The following is a 14,224-nucleotide window of genomic DNA, read 5'->3' as shown; positions in this document are numbered from 1 at the left end:
GTGGAAAGTACTATCTGAAGTCCCAAAACTGGCTACATCTGCTGCCGAGGCAGCCCGACGTCCATTTTAAGCGCGCTTTGGTCGATTTAGTGGTCTCGGGGTTGATTAAACTTTGCTAAGTCCGAGACGATTTTAGGTACTTGAATCGAACGTCCGCGGAAGGGAAACTCGACGCGTAGAACCCAATCAGCGTGTACCATCAAACGGGGAGTGTGTATGTGTGTGAGGACGAGCATTTACTACTTTCGCGGAAATGCAAGCTGATTTTTTTTCAATTTTAAGAAATAACTCTTGGTTATGGATTTCTGCCAGCAAAGTGCCATTTTAAGCAGATCTGGCTGTTTTAACTTCACCGGGAAGCTCAACGCGGCGCACGAAATATAGCATCACATTTGGAGGCCGCGACGTGTGCATACGAACACACACTCCGTCGCGTCTCAAGCCCACCGAATCGAAGTCGTGGCGTGGAATCGAAGTCGTGGAGAGAGAGAGAGAGAGAGGGAGAGAGAGAGAGAGAGAGAGAGAGAGAGAGAGAGAACCCATCCAAGTGTAACAAAATTAATTCATTTTGAACACTATTCTGGGTGCTTCATTTTACTTTTTCCACATTACCAGGATTTTTGAATATTCGAGAATAACTCTTTCGTGAGGGTATTATTGGCCCTGAAAAGGGCCGTTGGTTGGTGGTAGGCCATTACGGCAAGCACAAGTGTTGGCTCCCGCGCCTCTACTGCTGCGGCTTCGTGTGCAACACGGTGGTCTCCTCCCGCAGATTCGTCCTCTCCTCCCGCAGATTTTCATCCTTTGGCCGCTTCTTCCTCCGCTGCACCGAGTGCATTTCTTGTTCTCTGCTGCTGCTGCTGCTGCTGCATCAGGAGCTCCGTCCGGGTCGGCGTCACCGGTTTGGGGGAGCGGGGTGAAGGCAGCTGAGCTGTGAAATCCGTCACCCCGCGCGTCCTTCCTTGGTTCCGTCCCGCAATCAGCAGCAGCAGGTCCCGAATCAGCAGCAGCAGGAGCTCCTTCCAGGTCGGCGTCCAAAATTGATTTGACTTGATTTTGTATCGGCACCTCCTTTTATATCAAATCGTTTTCTCGTTTGACGAAGCAGCAGCACAAAAGGAATAAATCGCCAAATTGTGTCAAGGCCAAACGCAGGCAAGGCTTTGGGGCGGAGTCAAGAGAGAGAGTGAGCGCGTGTGTGTGTTGTGTGCGTGCTTGCTTGCTGTGTGGAAGCAGTTTTATTAATTTAAACTCAGTTTTTAAGTGCTTCAACTAAATTTCATGGCCATTAATTAGGTATATTAAGAAAGCTTGAAATCTCCCCTTTCGTTTGGTGGGTACCACTTTTACGTGTGTTGAACAGGAGTTGAGATATTATTGTTGCAAATCTTGCAGTCGCGTTTATTTTCTTTTCGTTACATTTCGCTCCGCGAAATTTTGGATTGCTACCCTGTATAGAGCCCTAAGACGAAGTTCTTCGTCAAAACCAAAACCGCGGTGTGCGTTGTCACTGGCGCATGGGAAGCTTGCTATGATCGCGTTTGTCATAAACGCTTGTTTGATTACAAACATATTGTACGATTGAAAATATTCTATTGGTGAAAATTGCGTTTTTTATTTCTTTTGGAAATCATATCATTTATAATACATTGCTTTCATCATAAGAATTTCTTTTGTGCTGACGTTATAAATAAACAAAGTCGATGTTATGAATTGAAAAAAGTTCTACCATTGTCATATTCTTTAGTAAGAAAGGCTCTATCTCACCCCAGGTGGGATTAAATCGGGTTTTTTGAAGGAGGTTGCGTTATCAGAAAATTAGCTTGTATTCAACTTGCTTGGTTAAATTTTAGAAGGGAATCACATTTGAAGGTACTCGTGGCGCGGTGGTCAGCGGCTCCGATCCCTAAGTTGCTATTACTGAAACACGATAAATCTATCAAACGCTTCGCTGGCGACAGTCGTGGAAAAGTTTGTTCTCTCGACTTGTTTGCACGATTTGCATTCAATCGTGTAAACTTTTCAGTGTAGTTGCACGGTTGATAAAAATGCTCGGCAGTCACTGTTACAATGTCGAACTGTCCAGAGTCGCGAGTATTGGAGTAGTTGTACAGGAAGAGCGTGTCCATGTCCATCGTGTTCATGGTGAACTGTCCCCGAACGGCGGCAACTTCAAACTGGTTGAAGCCCAAGTCGGGCAACTGCTCGCCGGTGTACTTCAGGGCAGCGGTGGTGTTGACATTTACTGACCTATTTTGAGACATAATAGCGATCCCTTTGCTAATGGACTCCTTCCATTGATGAATTCCACCTTCCAAAGTAGATTCGCTGGCATTGCGATGTTGTAATCAATGTAGCAGGAAACCTCCTGACTTATACAACTTTATGACACGTCTAAATAAATGGAACGTGATGAATTATACAAACGACTCCCTCATCAAACGTTTCTCTGGTGATAGTCGATTCATAATTCAACCAGGCACGATTCACATTCAATCATGCATACGTTTCATTGTAGTTCGCATGGTTAATAAGATCACATTTTAAATTCTCCTGTCCATCCCTTAAGTACAACAGTCAGTCCAACGATGTCGAACTGTTCAGAGTCGCGAGTCTTGGAGTTTTACCGCGAATCAACGGTGCTGCTTGCCGGTGGAACGGGATTTTTGGGAAAGACGCTGTTGGAGAAACTACTGCGATGTCTGGAGGTCAGCAAGATCTACCTGTTGATCCGCACCAAGAAAGGATGCTGTGGCGAGGAGCGTTTGAAGACGATTCTGGAGGATCGACTGTTTGATCGCGTTCGTAGGCCGGAACTGATTGCCAAGATCATCCCCGTTGATGTGGATTATGAGCAGGAGGATTTCGGGCTGACGTCGGGATTGAAATCTCAAATCCAGAAGGAAGTGCAAGTGGTATTGTACTGTATCGCGACGGTTAGGTTGATGGCTCCGTTGAGGGAAATCGTTGAGACGAATGTGTTCCTCGCGCGGAGAATGCTTCAATGGTTCCGAACTTTTCCGCGTTTGAAAACATGTGTGTACACATCGACGTTCTTCTGCAACTTTGATAAAGAGATATGTGAGGAAAAGGTGTACCGGGATCTACCATTTGGACGTTACGAGGTAGTCATGAACATGCTTGAGCATTTGTCGCTTGAGGAGTGTGAACAGTTGAAAAGCACAATCTTGCAGAAGTTTCCAAATGTGTACGTCTTTAGCAAAAGACTGGCCGAGATCATGATCGAGACGGAGTTTGGACAAACGTTGCCCGTTGCGATCTACCGACCGCCTGTTAGTGAGTACAGATTTGGTCATCTTAAGATTTAATAGTTCTTAATAATTTTATTCAACACACAGTAACACCAACGTATCGTGAACCGCTGACTGGTTGGACGGACAATACTTTTGGAACGGTTGCTTACATCAAAAGCTGTTGGGATGGCTTGGGCATGGTGAAATATTTTGATAAGCGTGCAAAATGTGACTTTGCTCCGGTTGACTATTGCGCGAATGCTGTTCTGGTTACCGGATTTGATGCAGTTGAGAAGAGACTGGGTGGAAGTGATCGTTGCATTCCGGTGTACAATCATCACAGCAATAAGGCCAACAACACTTACGGAGAACTTACCAGTTGGCTCGGAGATTCGCGGACAGGGGTTTGGGAGAGATTCGTGTGGTATTAACTAATAGTTTGATCAAAGTCCTTAAATTTAACAGCAAACTTTTGTTTTAAGGAAGTACTGCTGGTTCTCAACTTCTCACATTTGGTTGATGTACGTAACCGTTATATTAGCTGGAATTAAAGACAAGATTGCTGTTTGGAGGGCTGGTAACAAACCGATAAAGAAGTAAGTTTGTTTCTGTGCAAAAATACAATACTTTACAGTAACGGAATGTTCCCTTTAGGTTCTACTATCGATGGTCGGCTTACTGGTTCATGGGTTACAGTCAGATGACCGGCTGTGTAGCTTTTCGTTCTTGGAAAAGTGTATCACACAACCTTAAACGAGCTCAGCGTTACCTCAGCGAACGCGACCGGCAAATGTTCTATTTCGATCTGGATGAAATCAACTTTCAAGAATATATTACGTGTCACGTTGATGGAGTCATTCAATATCTTGCAGCCAAGAAACAGAATATCTCTACGAATTGAGTATTTTATTAAAAGTTCGAAATATAATTTGTAACAATATTAGTGCTATTTCCTTGAACAATAAAACTAATTGCATGATTTTCGATCAAGGCTTATGAACGATCAAATCCCAGGTGTCTTTCAGTCGCAGATTCAGGACATCATCTGCACTTAGTTCGGTGGTTCCGTAGCTAAGAACACTGTACTTTGAGAAGTAGTAAAATACGCCGACCATCCAGGTGGTCAGTATCGCGCTGAAAATGATCGAAACCAGTCGAAGCTTCACAAACTTCCTGATCGCCAGCTGGATGTGTTCGAGCACGAAGCAGAGCAGCAGGATTTTGTACAGCAGCGCTGGCAGATAGTTGTACAGGAAGAGCGTTCGCTCCACGAAGAGGTACGGCAGGTAGTGGATAAAGTATCCAGCAAGGAAGATCTCTCCCCCGAAGCGGAACTTTTGCCATTCATCTTCGTTGAGGTCGAAGAATTGTCGGCGGCGTCTGATAAGGTAGAACACGAGGAATCCGACGTAGGCTACGATCGCTAGGGTTGCGGAATACCAGATGACGAGGTTTCCGAGGAGATGTATCTGCGCGTTGGATGCACTGTCCACCCAGTACGCAATGCCCTTGTCCATGAGAGGCCACTCGAATGGTTCCGATGAGTACATGTGACCTTCGAGCTTTTCCGCGTGCACCAGCATCTTCATCTGCAGCTCGTAGAACTTATCCCAGAACGAGAGCTGCGTCGGTTCGATCGGAATCATTTCCGTTTTCAGCAGCTTCTCCAGAACGTCCTTCTTGTCCTTGTCCTGCGTGTAGCGATGCTCTTCGACGTTCCAGATCGTGTCCATGGTGAACTGTCTCCGATCGGCGGCAACTTCAAACTGGTTGAAGCCCCAGTCGGGCAGCTGTTCGCCGGTGTACTTCAGGGCAGCTGTAGTGTTGACATGTACTAACCGAACTTGCGACATAATGGCGTTCCACTTGTTGTTGGACTCCTTCGCGTTGATGATCTCCACCTTCCACAGTAGATTCGCTGGCATGGAGATGTTGTAGTCAATGTAGCAGGAAACCTCCTGACTCAGTGGGGTCATCGGTGATGCGACGTCATGGCTGTTCAAAGCACGGCTGGTGACTCCATGCACCAGCTGAATCACATCGCCGTGTTCAATGTAGTCTGGTTCATCATCCACCACGATGCTCTCCTTGTTCGGTCGCTTCACAATCCACCAGTTGTTTACGTCCTTGAACCCGTAACAGGTGACCTGCTGTTGATGGCTGGATCCCCGTCCGTCCTTGTACTTGATCGGGTAAACGTGGGCATGCGAATGAAGCCAGCAAACTCGGCCGTGTGTGTGCTTCAGCGTAATCTGCGATCCGTGTTGAATCCGAAGCGGTTGCCCCTTGGTGATCGACGCAAGACCACCTTCCAACGATGCCTGGAAGGCACTGGTCATCACACTGTCGTGCGGACCCGCCTTGTGTAACGTGTTCAGATGAACGTAGAAACAGCCAACGTACACGCCCATTGATACCGCAACAAACAATCCGATCTTCACGATCACCTTCACCGCGAGGTAAAAGTTGGACTGCGTACGATCCGGCAGCTGCATCCAGATGTGACGGCCAATGATGTAGCACGCCAGGAAGAAGCTGTAGATGCCAACGTACTTTACACATACTCCGGCGGTCAGGGAAGCCGCGGCCAACGCTCCGAAGCACCACCACCGGGTCGAGAAGGGTCGACTGTTGAGGAACTTGAGGATGAACAGGATTCCGGCGCCGGAGAACAGCAGCAGCATCGGCTCCATCAGGATGAACCGCGAGTGGGTTAGGAGGGCGTTGTCTAAAAGTTTGGTAGAGTTATGAAATATTGATCAGAGAGGTTGAAAAAATCGATATTACCGCAAACAATCAGCAGTCCTCCGATTATGCAAATCTGTTGACTGAGTTTCATCTGGCGCAGAATGCTGTAGACAACGGGGGCAAGCAGACTTCCACACAGCGCGGGAAAGAATCGGAATGCAAAGATGGGCACGCTCTGGAATTAAAAAAATGTTTAAGGGATTGTGGAAATACTGAAATTTAACTGAAAAATAATTTTTTTGTAAATAATTTAAATAAATTATTTAATTGTAAACTAGAGGAAATATACTTTTTCTCGGCCCATTTCTATTATACAGCACTTTGATCCTGTATTATTGCTTTCATAAAGTGTTTTTGACTATTCCAAAGTAATGAATAGCTCAAATAAAAGTGAGCAAGCAACTCTCAATTGATGATTTATCAGAAAATGTGGTTTGGATAGCGAAAATCTGGAAAAGTGATGATAATAGGTCGGTTGATTTCAAAACCATTGACAGTTTTGAACATTTGAAAACTGAGCAACTCTCTACGAAATCGGCCGATTTCGACCCTTTTTTTTTCTTTTTTTTTTTGTATTTTTTTATTTGGCTCAAACTTTGTGGGGGCCTTCCCTATGACCAAATAAGCTATTTTGTGTCATTGGTTCACCCATACAAGTCTCCATACAATTTTGGCTGCTGTCCATACAAAAGTATACAAAGTTGTAGGTATTGTTGAGGACTATTGAGAAAAAAATAGGCACACGGAAAAAAATGCAGATTTTATAATCATCTTTTTTTTACAAAAACTCAATTTCCCAAAACACGTATTTTTTGATTTCGAGGTTTTTTGATATGTTTTAGGGGACAAAAACCCGCAACTTTTGAGCCATAGAGAAACATGGTCAAAAATTCTGCCGCCAAGTTATAAATTTTTGAAAAAATAGTAATTTTTGGAAAAAAATCGGAATTTTATTCTAAAACAAATTTTACGTAATTTTTTAATGTAAAATTGAATTTGCAATCGAAAAGTACTTAACATATTTTTTGATAAAGGGCTCTGTTTTCAAGATATAGCCACCGAAAGTTTGATTTTGGCGAAATATTTGCAGTTTTTCGATTTTTAAAAATAGTGACCATGAGTGACCATTTCTAAAAATATTTTTTTAAAGGTTCAGAAAAAATGCTATAAAATTGTCTAAGAGACATTGAAGATTGGACCTCGAGTTGCTGAGATACAGCTGCTTTAAGAAAAAGAAACACGAAAATTGAAGTTGTCTAAGTCTCACCAAAACAACCCACCATTTTCAAATGTCGATATCTCAGCAACTAATGGTCCGATTTTCAATGTTAAAATTAGATTTTTTTTAAGAAATGGTCACTCATGGTCACTATTTTTAAAAATCGAAAAACTGCAAATATTTCGCTAAAATCAAACTTTCTGTGGCTATATCTTGAAAACAGAGCCCTTTATCAAAAAATATGTTAAGTACTTTTCGATTGCAAATTCAATTTTACAATAAAAAATTACGTAAAATTTGTTTTAGCATGAAATTACGATTTTTTCCAAAAATCACTATCACTGAAATTTATAACTCGTTGGCAGATTTTTTGACCATGTCTCTATGGCTCAAAAGTTGCGGGTTTTTTCCCCTTAAACTTATCAGAAAATCTCAAAAATAAAAAAATACGTATTTTGGGAAATTGAGTTTTTCTGAAAACAAAGTTGATTAAAAAATCTGCATTTTTTTTCCGTGTACCTATTTTTTTCTCAAAAGTCCTCAATAATACCTACAACTTTACCGAAGACACCAAATTGATCAGAAAATTCACTCAAAAGTTACAGCTGTTTGAATATTTACGAACCATTTTTGTATGGACAGCAGCCAAAATTGTATGGAGACTTGTATGGGTGAACCAATGCGCAAAATAGCTTATTTAGTCATAGGGAAGGCCCACACAAAGTTTGAGCCAAATAAAAAAATACAAATAAAATCCATTTCCGGTTTTGGTAGAGAATTGATCAACTGTTTTGCCTTCCTCACCTTACTGAGGAAAGGCTATAAAATCACTCGAAAAACGAACTTCTTAAATAGGCCTTGTAGACCCACCTTCACGTATACATATCGACTCAGAATCAAATTCTGAGCAAATGTCTGTGCGTGTGGATGGACGTAGAATTTTTTTTCTCACTCACTTTTCTCGGAACTGGCTCAACCGATTTTGTCCGGATCTGTGTCGTTAGATCCGTCTTCAGGTCCCCTGAGTCTTTTTTGAATATCATTAAGTTTAGTTAAGTACTTCAAAAGTTATGCTAAAAAAACGATTTTAGTTAAAGTTCAGAAGATTGTAAAAAGGGTGGTTTTTGTAAGAAAACTGGTCATGCTATATATTTTTAGAAAGGTATTTGAAAGACCTTTAAAGTGAGCCTAAAACATCAAAGATCTGATAACCCTATCAAAAGTTATTAGCACTTTAGTGTTATTTATGCACTTTTCGGAGGTCGGATCCCAGATATTTCTATCATAACGGTTTCCGGGTCTGGCATGTGACCCATCATTAGTTAGATAACTGAAAGGCCTTTCAAATGAGCCTAAAACATCAAAGATCTGATAACCCTATCAAAAGTTATGAGCACTTAAGTGTTATTTCTAGGTTTTTTGGAAGCCAAATCTCAGATAATTTGATGAAAATAATTTTCGGATGCACAATGCGTCCCATCGTTGGATGAGAAATCGAAAGACCTCTTTGCAAAGAAACAAAAACTAAGAAGATACATATTTTCTCATTTATTTTCATTTTTTATAAATATGACTTTCTCCACCCGTGGTCACATGAAATTTCCTCCTGCTGCCTCAAGTTCATCATCGTTTAAGATCTCGCGTATTTTGTAGTCTGGAAGACAATGTTGTATCTACCGCGGCAGGATCTTCGATTGCCGATCTGCAACGGATCGTCCCGGGATAGGAAGTTGTTCCGTCGGTCGTATTGGAAAGTCGATCAGGAACGGACCAGACCGACGATGACGCTGCCGCCGCCATCACTCTTGTTTAGTTTGACCAAAGACACTACAAAGAAACTGGTTAGAAATTATTCAAGTAACTGTAACAAAAATTACCTTTTAGCCTTTTTTTCATACAAAACTTGATCGTCCACTTGAAATTTGATAAAATTAAAAAAATAAATATGTTTTGTTTGGAATTGCTTTTGACAGATGACATTGTGAAGAATGCAAAACAGGAGATGGATTCTGCATTTTTGCAGGAACACTCAAATTGAGAATTGATCAAACGTCAAAATAACCTCTCACTACACACTGACCAAAAATCAAGAGTTCGTTTTCCTACATTTTCAAGCAAATTTTAGAGTTCAAGTCGAGCATTTTAGCTCGAGCCTCGATTCGATTTGGCTCGCGTTCAAGCCTTAATCGACGCGATGCTAGAGCCAAAATTCTCACTAGGTCAATGTTCAAGTACTAAACCAAAAAAAGGTTATGGTTGAACTGAAAAAATCGTATGTAAAAGTGATATAACGAATTCAGTGAATCGTAATTCTTGGTAAGGGTGATTTTATTGCAAAAAATAAAAGAAAACGATAGATCAACTATGGTTCCCTTGGAACGAGGTTTCAAGTAAAATACTTTATGTCAAGATCGGCCGTGGAATCAATTTTTCAAAATGGATTTAAAATCTAATTTAAACCTATTGTGGTCATACAAAGTGCCATTGTGCTGACAAAAAAAAATATTTTCGTTGTAAACAAGAATATCACTAATTTTAGTTCAATTTTAGGATTCAAATTAGATCCTATGTTTTGTTACATGAATAATTGTGGTGAGGGAGAAGGGATGTCCAATGTGTTCAAAAAATGACATCCTTTTCCCTCTCCAATAGAGTTATCTACGTGCGCAGGTAGGTGACAGGTGACTCACCACACATAACCTATCGGACGCCTAGAAATGAGCAGAAACACAGGGTCGTTAAAGTGGATTGCTTTGCTGTTTACGTGCGCAAGTATTGCGTATACGTACATGAAAAAGATTGAGGTTAAATTTTGTACCGGCCAGCAAAACAAATGGTGTGCCCTATTGTAAACCATAAATGTGAGGAAGGCACCAACCACCTAAAGGTGGATTAAGTAACGTTTTTGTTTTAGGAATAAGTTTTAAAAATAGTAGTTTATGTAACAAGTTGCAAAAAGAGTATTTTTTCAGCACGAGTCGAGTACATTTATCTAACGAGGTTTTCCAAGTTGGATAAATACAAAGAGTGCTGAATAAAATATAGTTTTATAACGAGTTCCATAAAACATTTTTTGCAATTCCGAAAAACACCCATTGAGTGAAATTTTCATGTATTTTGTCAATAAATCGTTTAAATAAAAAAAAATGTTGAAAAGTGTTACTTTTCGAAACAAGCGCTGAAAAGTTCAACTTCTCAGCATCCATTTCAGTGCTGAAAAGTAGAACTTTTCAGCATTTATTTTGAAAAGTGTTGCTACTCGATTCTGTTATTTTTGGTACAGAAAAGTAGGCTATTTCGTCGTTCAAGAATGACAGGAAAAGTAAGAAGTTTCACGACGGAATTGCAAAAAATATTTTTCCAATTCTTCACTTAGTATATAATATTTTTTTGTTTAGTTGATCAACCTTTTGGTAGCTGAGATACGGCCTAGAAAAGAATCCAAAAAAAATTCGTTAGGGTGATCCCATACACTTTCCCCGTGAAAATCAGACATTTTCAAATGAAGATATCTCGAGTTTCGAGAAAAACACTTCTGAGATTTTTTCAGCATGCTAGATCTCCCCTTTCGAATGCAATCTGGCGCTTAACATTTGGGCTGCACCCTTTTAAATTTGCATCTTTTTTTACCTTACAATGGATGTAACTTCTGACCCTTAAGTCCAAATCGATTTGTCATAAAATGAAAATGTTTGTCTTTTAGAGCTCTAAAAGTGTCCCGAATATAACTTTTCTCTAAAACTTAGCCCTGAATTGCTATGTAAATATAACTGATTTGTGAAGGTTTGCTCAGACGCTTGCTCAAAATTTGGTCGTAGAAGGCGTAGATAACGAGATAAAATGTTTTTGTCTTGGAAAAATTAGCTAGGATAGGCAAGCATAACAACTTTCTAGAAGACAAAAAGTTCTCAAAAGTTCCTAGAAGTTAGATTTTTAAAATCACCCTAATCGTAAAGCATCCAAATTTTCAACCAAACCAAAAGCTGCCAACTCCTTTGAAGACACCAAATCTCCAAAACCATTTTTCGGAAAATCCATTTTCAACTTAACTTTGCGATTTGGACCACTGTGCAATGTCAAAAAATCGTCTAGAAATCGATTGTTTGCTTTAATATTTTTATACAGATTCCATATTCATTATTGACGAAACTTTTTTTTATCCAAAATCGCAAAAAAAGTTTGAAGAATTCCTTCAAGATAACCGTTACGGCTAAATCAAAAGTCGTCAAACAACATAGCCAAACAACGACGACGTCTTAAAGAAGTGCCATTCAAATACGCTAACTTAATTCGGTACCGCCACAAAAACATGCCAAGACGATAATTAACTGAATGCATTGTGCAGCAACTCGTCTGCCTTTTTTTCTTCACCAAGTTGGATAATAAGCAAACACCTCGGCTGCGCTCGTTACGCCTAAACCTCTAACCAAATGCCGAGGTGAGCGACTTTTGGTTTCATCCTGTTTATCTCGTATAAGCTCTCTTGAAAAATACGTGCCCGGCGATGACTTCTTCATTTCACAGTTTGTCTAATGTCCACCAAGTCGTCGGCCCGCGACCGTATTAGATGATTATTTGCATAAACTTCAGAGCTCTGAACCGCGTACCGGATCCCACAGTGTTGATCGGCGAGATGAACGGCACGATCGCCGCCGAGCTCTGACGTCTCGAAACAAGTTTTGATATCGGATATTTCATACGAAAACCAGTCATTCGAAAGGGCAAACACGCAACGCAACGCGCGTTTTGCAGAACTCACCGCGTCGTATTCGCTGCCAATCTTGGGGAACTCAAACTTGCCGTTGTAGCCAACGGCACTGGCCGCTCCGGCCACCATGAGTTTACCCAGCGGGGGATGCTGGTCAAAGTAGAAGGTGTTCCGGAGGTACAGCGAAGCGAACCGACCGTAGTGGATTTCGTCGAACCTAAAAGATCCGTATTTGGCATTAAGTCCATACTAAACCGATTTAAAGTCACTTACACAACTCCATTGGGATGGGTCAGTCGGTAAAACCGGGTCACGAACGAGGCCAGAAACAGCAGCACGGAAGCTCCGTCCAGCTGTACCCGAATCACAAATCGAGACTCTTCCTCCACTTCCTTTTCCTTACCGCCCACGATCGGAGCCTTGATGTTTGCGGGTTCGTCGTCGCCGGACCGCTCAAGTCTCTTGCCATTTTCCAGCGATTTTTCCTCTTCCGCGTCGCACAAAGTCTCGCTCTCCTTCCCCAAAGATGCAGTTTTGCCTTTCTTGTGTGACTTTCGATTGCGTAAAACTGCCTCGTCCGATGTGGGTTCCGTGATTGGTTCCATTTTTAAAGCTAAAGATTTAAATGCTTGTTCCCGATCGATTACTCGTCCTCGTGATAGTTCTAGAGATCTTGCACTAGTGACACGACATGTCACTTGACCCTGGGTGAGGGGGCGAGTCAAATTGCAAATCGAACTCCCGAACTAGTGGTTGTGGTTGAGCAATGCAGCGATCGCGAAACGTGCGACGTAACGCATCTCGGTGGTGACTGGGAATGAACTGGTGAGTTGTGACTGGTTTGTTGGGCATGGCAGAAAAAAGCAGAGCTGTGAATGAGTGAAGGAATGTCAGAGAGTTTGTAGAGGTGTATTGGTGTGTGAAAGGTGATCGCGGTGATCGTCGATGAGTGCGTTCAATGTTGGGAAGTTGGGCTCTAAACGGGAATATTTTCTTAAAACTTTTCTTTTAGGTTCTTCATACTTTTAACAAGATTGTGCGCTATCAAAAGTATTAAGCTTTGATATCTGTTTAAAAATTGCATTTTTGTAAAAATGACTATTTTAATGATTATATGTTAAATTAGCTCTGCGGTTGACATAAAAATATTTATACTCAAGCAAGATTTTTTTTAATGAAAATAAAAATAGAAAAATGAATGGGAAATCTATTTTTATGTGTTTTTTTTCAACGGGACCATCCATAAACCACGTGGACACTTTGGGGGGGGGGGGTATGGCGATTGTCCACGCTCCATACAAAAAAGATTTTTATTGTATGGACAATTGTCCACGAAGAGGGGGGGGGGGGGTTCGAGATTACCAAAAAAGTGTCCACGTGGTTTATGGATGGTCCCAACAGGTGGCGCTGTTTTTACTCAAACCTTCTCAAAGAAAATTTATCGAAAGAAAGTGATTTTGAAAATATATTGGCGATTTAAAAAGTCATACTTGTAAACAATATTTTTTCACGAACTTCAACCTTAATTTTTTTTAATTAGTACCGATGGTCAAAATTACTCAACAAAAATAAACTTAAAATATACTGCATAGTTGTTTAAGAGCGAGTTTTTCACCGATGTGAAACAGGTCGTATCAAGGTGCTCCAATTTGGATGAAACTTTCAGGGTTTGTTTGTCTATACATGAGATGAACTCATGCCAAATATGAGCCCTCTACGACAAAGGGAAGTGGGGTAAAACGGGCATTGAAGTTTGAGGTCCAAAAAACATGAAAAATCTTAAAATTGCTCGCATTTCCGTAAAACTTCATCAATTCCAACTCTCTTAGATGCATTCGAATGGTCTTTTGAAGCCCTTCAAAATGTGCTATAGACATCCAGGATTGGTTTGACTTTTTCTCATAGCTTTTGCAAATTACTGTTAAAAATGGATTATTTTAAAACCTTAATATCTTTTTCCAACAGCCTCCAACACCCATACTCCCATAGGTCAAAAGTTAGGGAATTTCATGGACTATAAGCCTACGGTCATAACTTTTTGGCCAATTGCAGTTTTTCTCATAGTTTTACGATTTTTCTATAACAAACATTTTACAACGTTAGTTTTTGCCCTGTTTTGGCCTCCATAGCGGCACTTTTTGGTCTCAATTTTGACATATTCGGAATCCTCAGAAAATTTTACATTAGATTGAGGTGTTGGAATTTTGAATTTGATTGAAAAAAATGCTATTTAGAATGAATTAAAATATTTTTTAACAATTTGTTGGATTAGGGGTAAAACAGGTATTCGCCTAC

At 40.9% G+C, this 14,224-nt stretch overlaps 2 protein-coding genes across 2 annotated transcripts; one reads left to right on the top strand and one right to left on the bottom strand.

Annotated features, from left to right (window-relative positions):
• Positions 1-2,533: 2,533 nt before the first annotated feature.
• On the top strand, positions 2,534-4,155 carry LOC120415432 (fatty acyl-CoA reductase wat-like). The gene is made up of 4 exons (XM_039576980.2): positions 2,534-3,297; positions 3,360-3,678; positions 3,737-3,850; positions 3,909-4,155. Exons 1-4 carry the CDS (start codon positions 2,589-2,591, stop codon positions 4,153-4,155), a joined length of 1,389 nt encoding a protein of 462 aa, XP_039432914.1. The 5' UTR covers positions 2,534-2,588.
• Positions 4,144-12,760, bottom strand: LOC120415431 (protein O-mannosyltransferase 1). Its single transcript, XM_039576979.2, has 4 exons — positions 12,203-12,760; positions 11,981-12,146; positions 6,042-6,177; positions 4,144-5,982 (listed from the first exon to the last, which is right to left on the bottom strand). The coding sequence occupies exons 1-4, from the start codon at positions 12,532-12,534 to the stop codon at positions 4,241-4,243; spliced, it is 2,376 nt and encodes a 791-aa protein (XP_039432913.1). The 5' UTR covers positions 12,535-12,760; the 3' UTR covers positions 4,144-4,240.
• Between the last annotated feature and the right edge of the window lie 1,464 nt (positions 12,761-14,224).

This window comes from Culex pipiens, chromosome 2, assembly GCF_016801865.2.
Source record: "Culex pipiens pallens isolate TS chromosome 2, TS_CPP_V2, whole genome shotgun sequence".
NCBI lineage: Eukaryota > Metazoa > Arthropoda > Insecta > Diptera > Culicidae > Culex > Culex pipiens.
Note: the sequence above shows the minus strand (reverse complement) of the source record. Positions and strands in the feature narration are given on the sequence as shown.

Bases quoted from the DNA above. Each gene is read 5' to 3' on its own strand.
- LOC120415431 (XM_039576979.2), bottom strand. From the start codon at position 12,534: ATGGAACCAATCACGGAACCCACATCGGACGAGGCAGTTTTACGCAAT. The intron at 12,147-12,202 runs GTAAGTGACTTT...CGGATCTTTTAG, and splicing joins ACCCATCCCAATGGAGTTGT to GTTCGACGAAATCCACTACG. The intron at 6,178-11,980 runs GTGAGTTCTGCA...TTTTAATTCCAG, and splicing joins TTGGCAGCGAATACGACGCG to AGCGTGCCCATCTTTGCATT.
- LOC120415432 (XM_039576980.2), top strand. From the start codon at position 2,589: ATGTCGAACTGTTCAGAGTCGCGAGTCTTGGAGTTTTACCGCGAATCA. The intron at 3,298-3,359 runs GTGAGTACAGAT...TTCAACACACAG, and splicing joins GATCTACCGACCGCCTGTTA to TAACACCAACGTATCGTGAA. The intron at 3,679-3,736 runs GTATTAACTAAT...TTTTGTTTTAAG, and splicing joins GTTTGGGAGAGATTCGTGTG to GAAGTACTGCTGGTTCTCAA.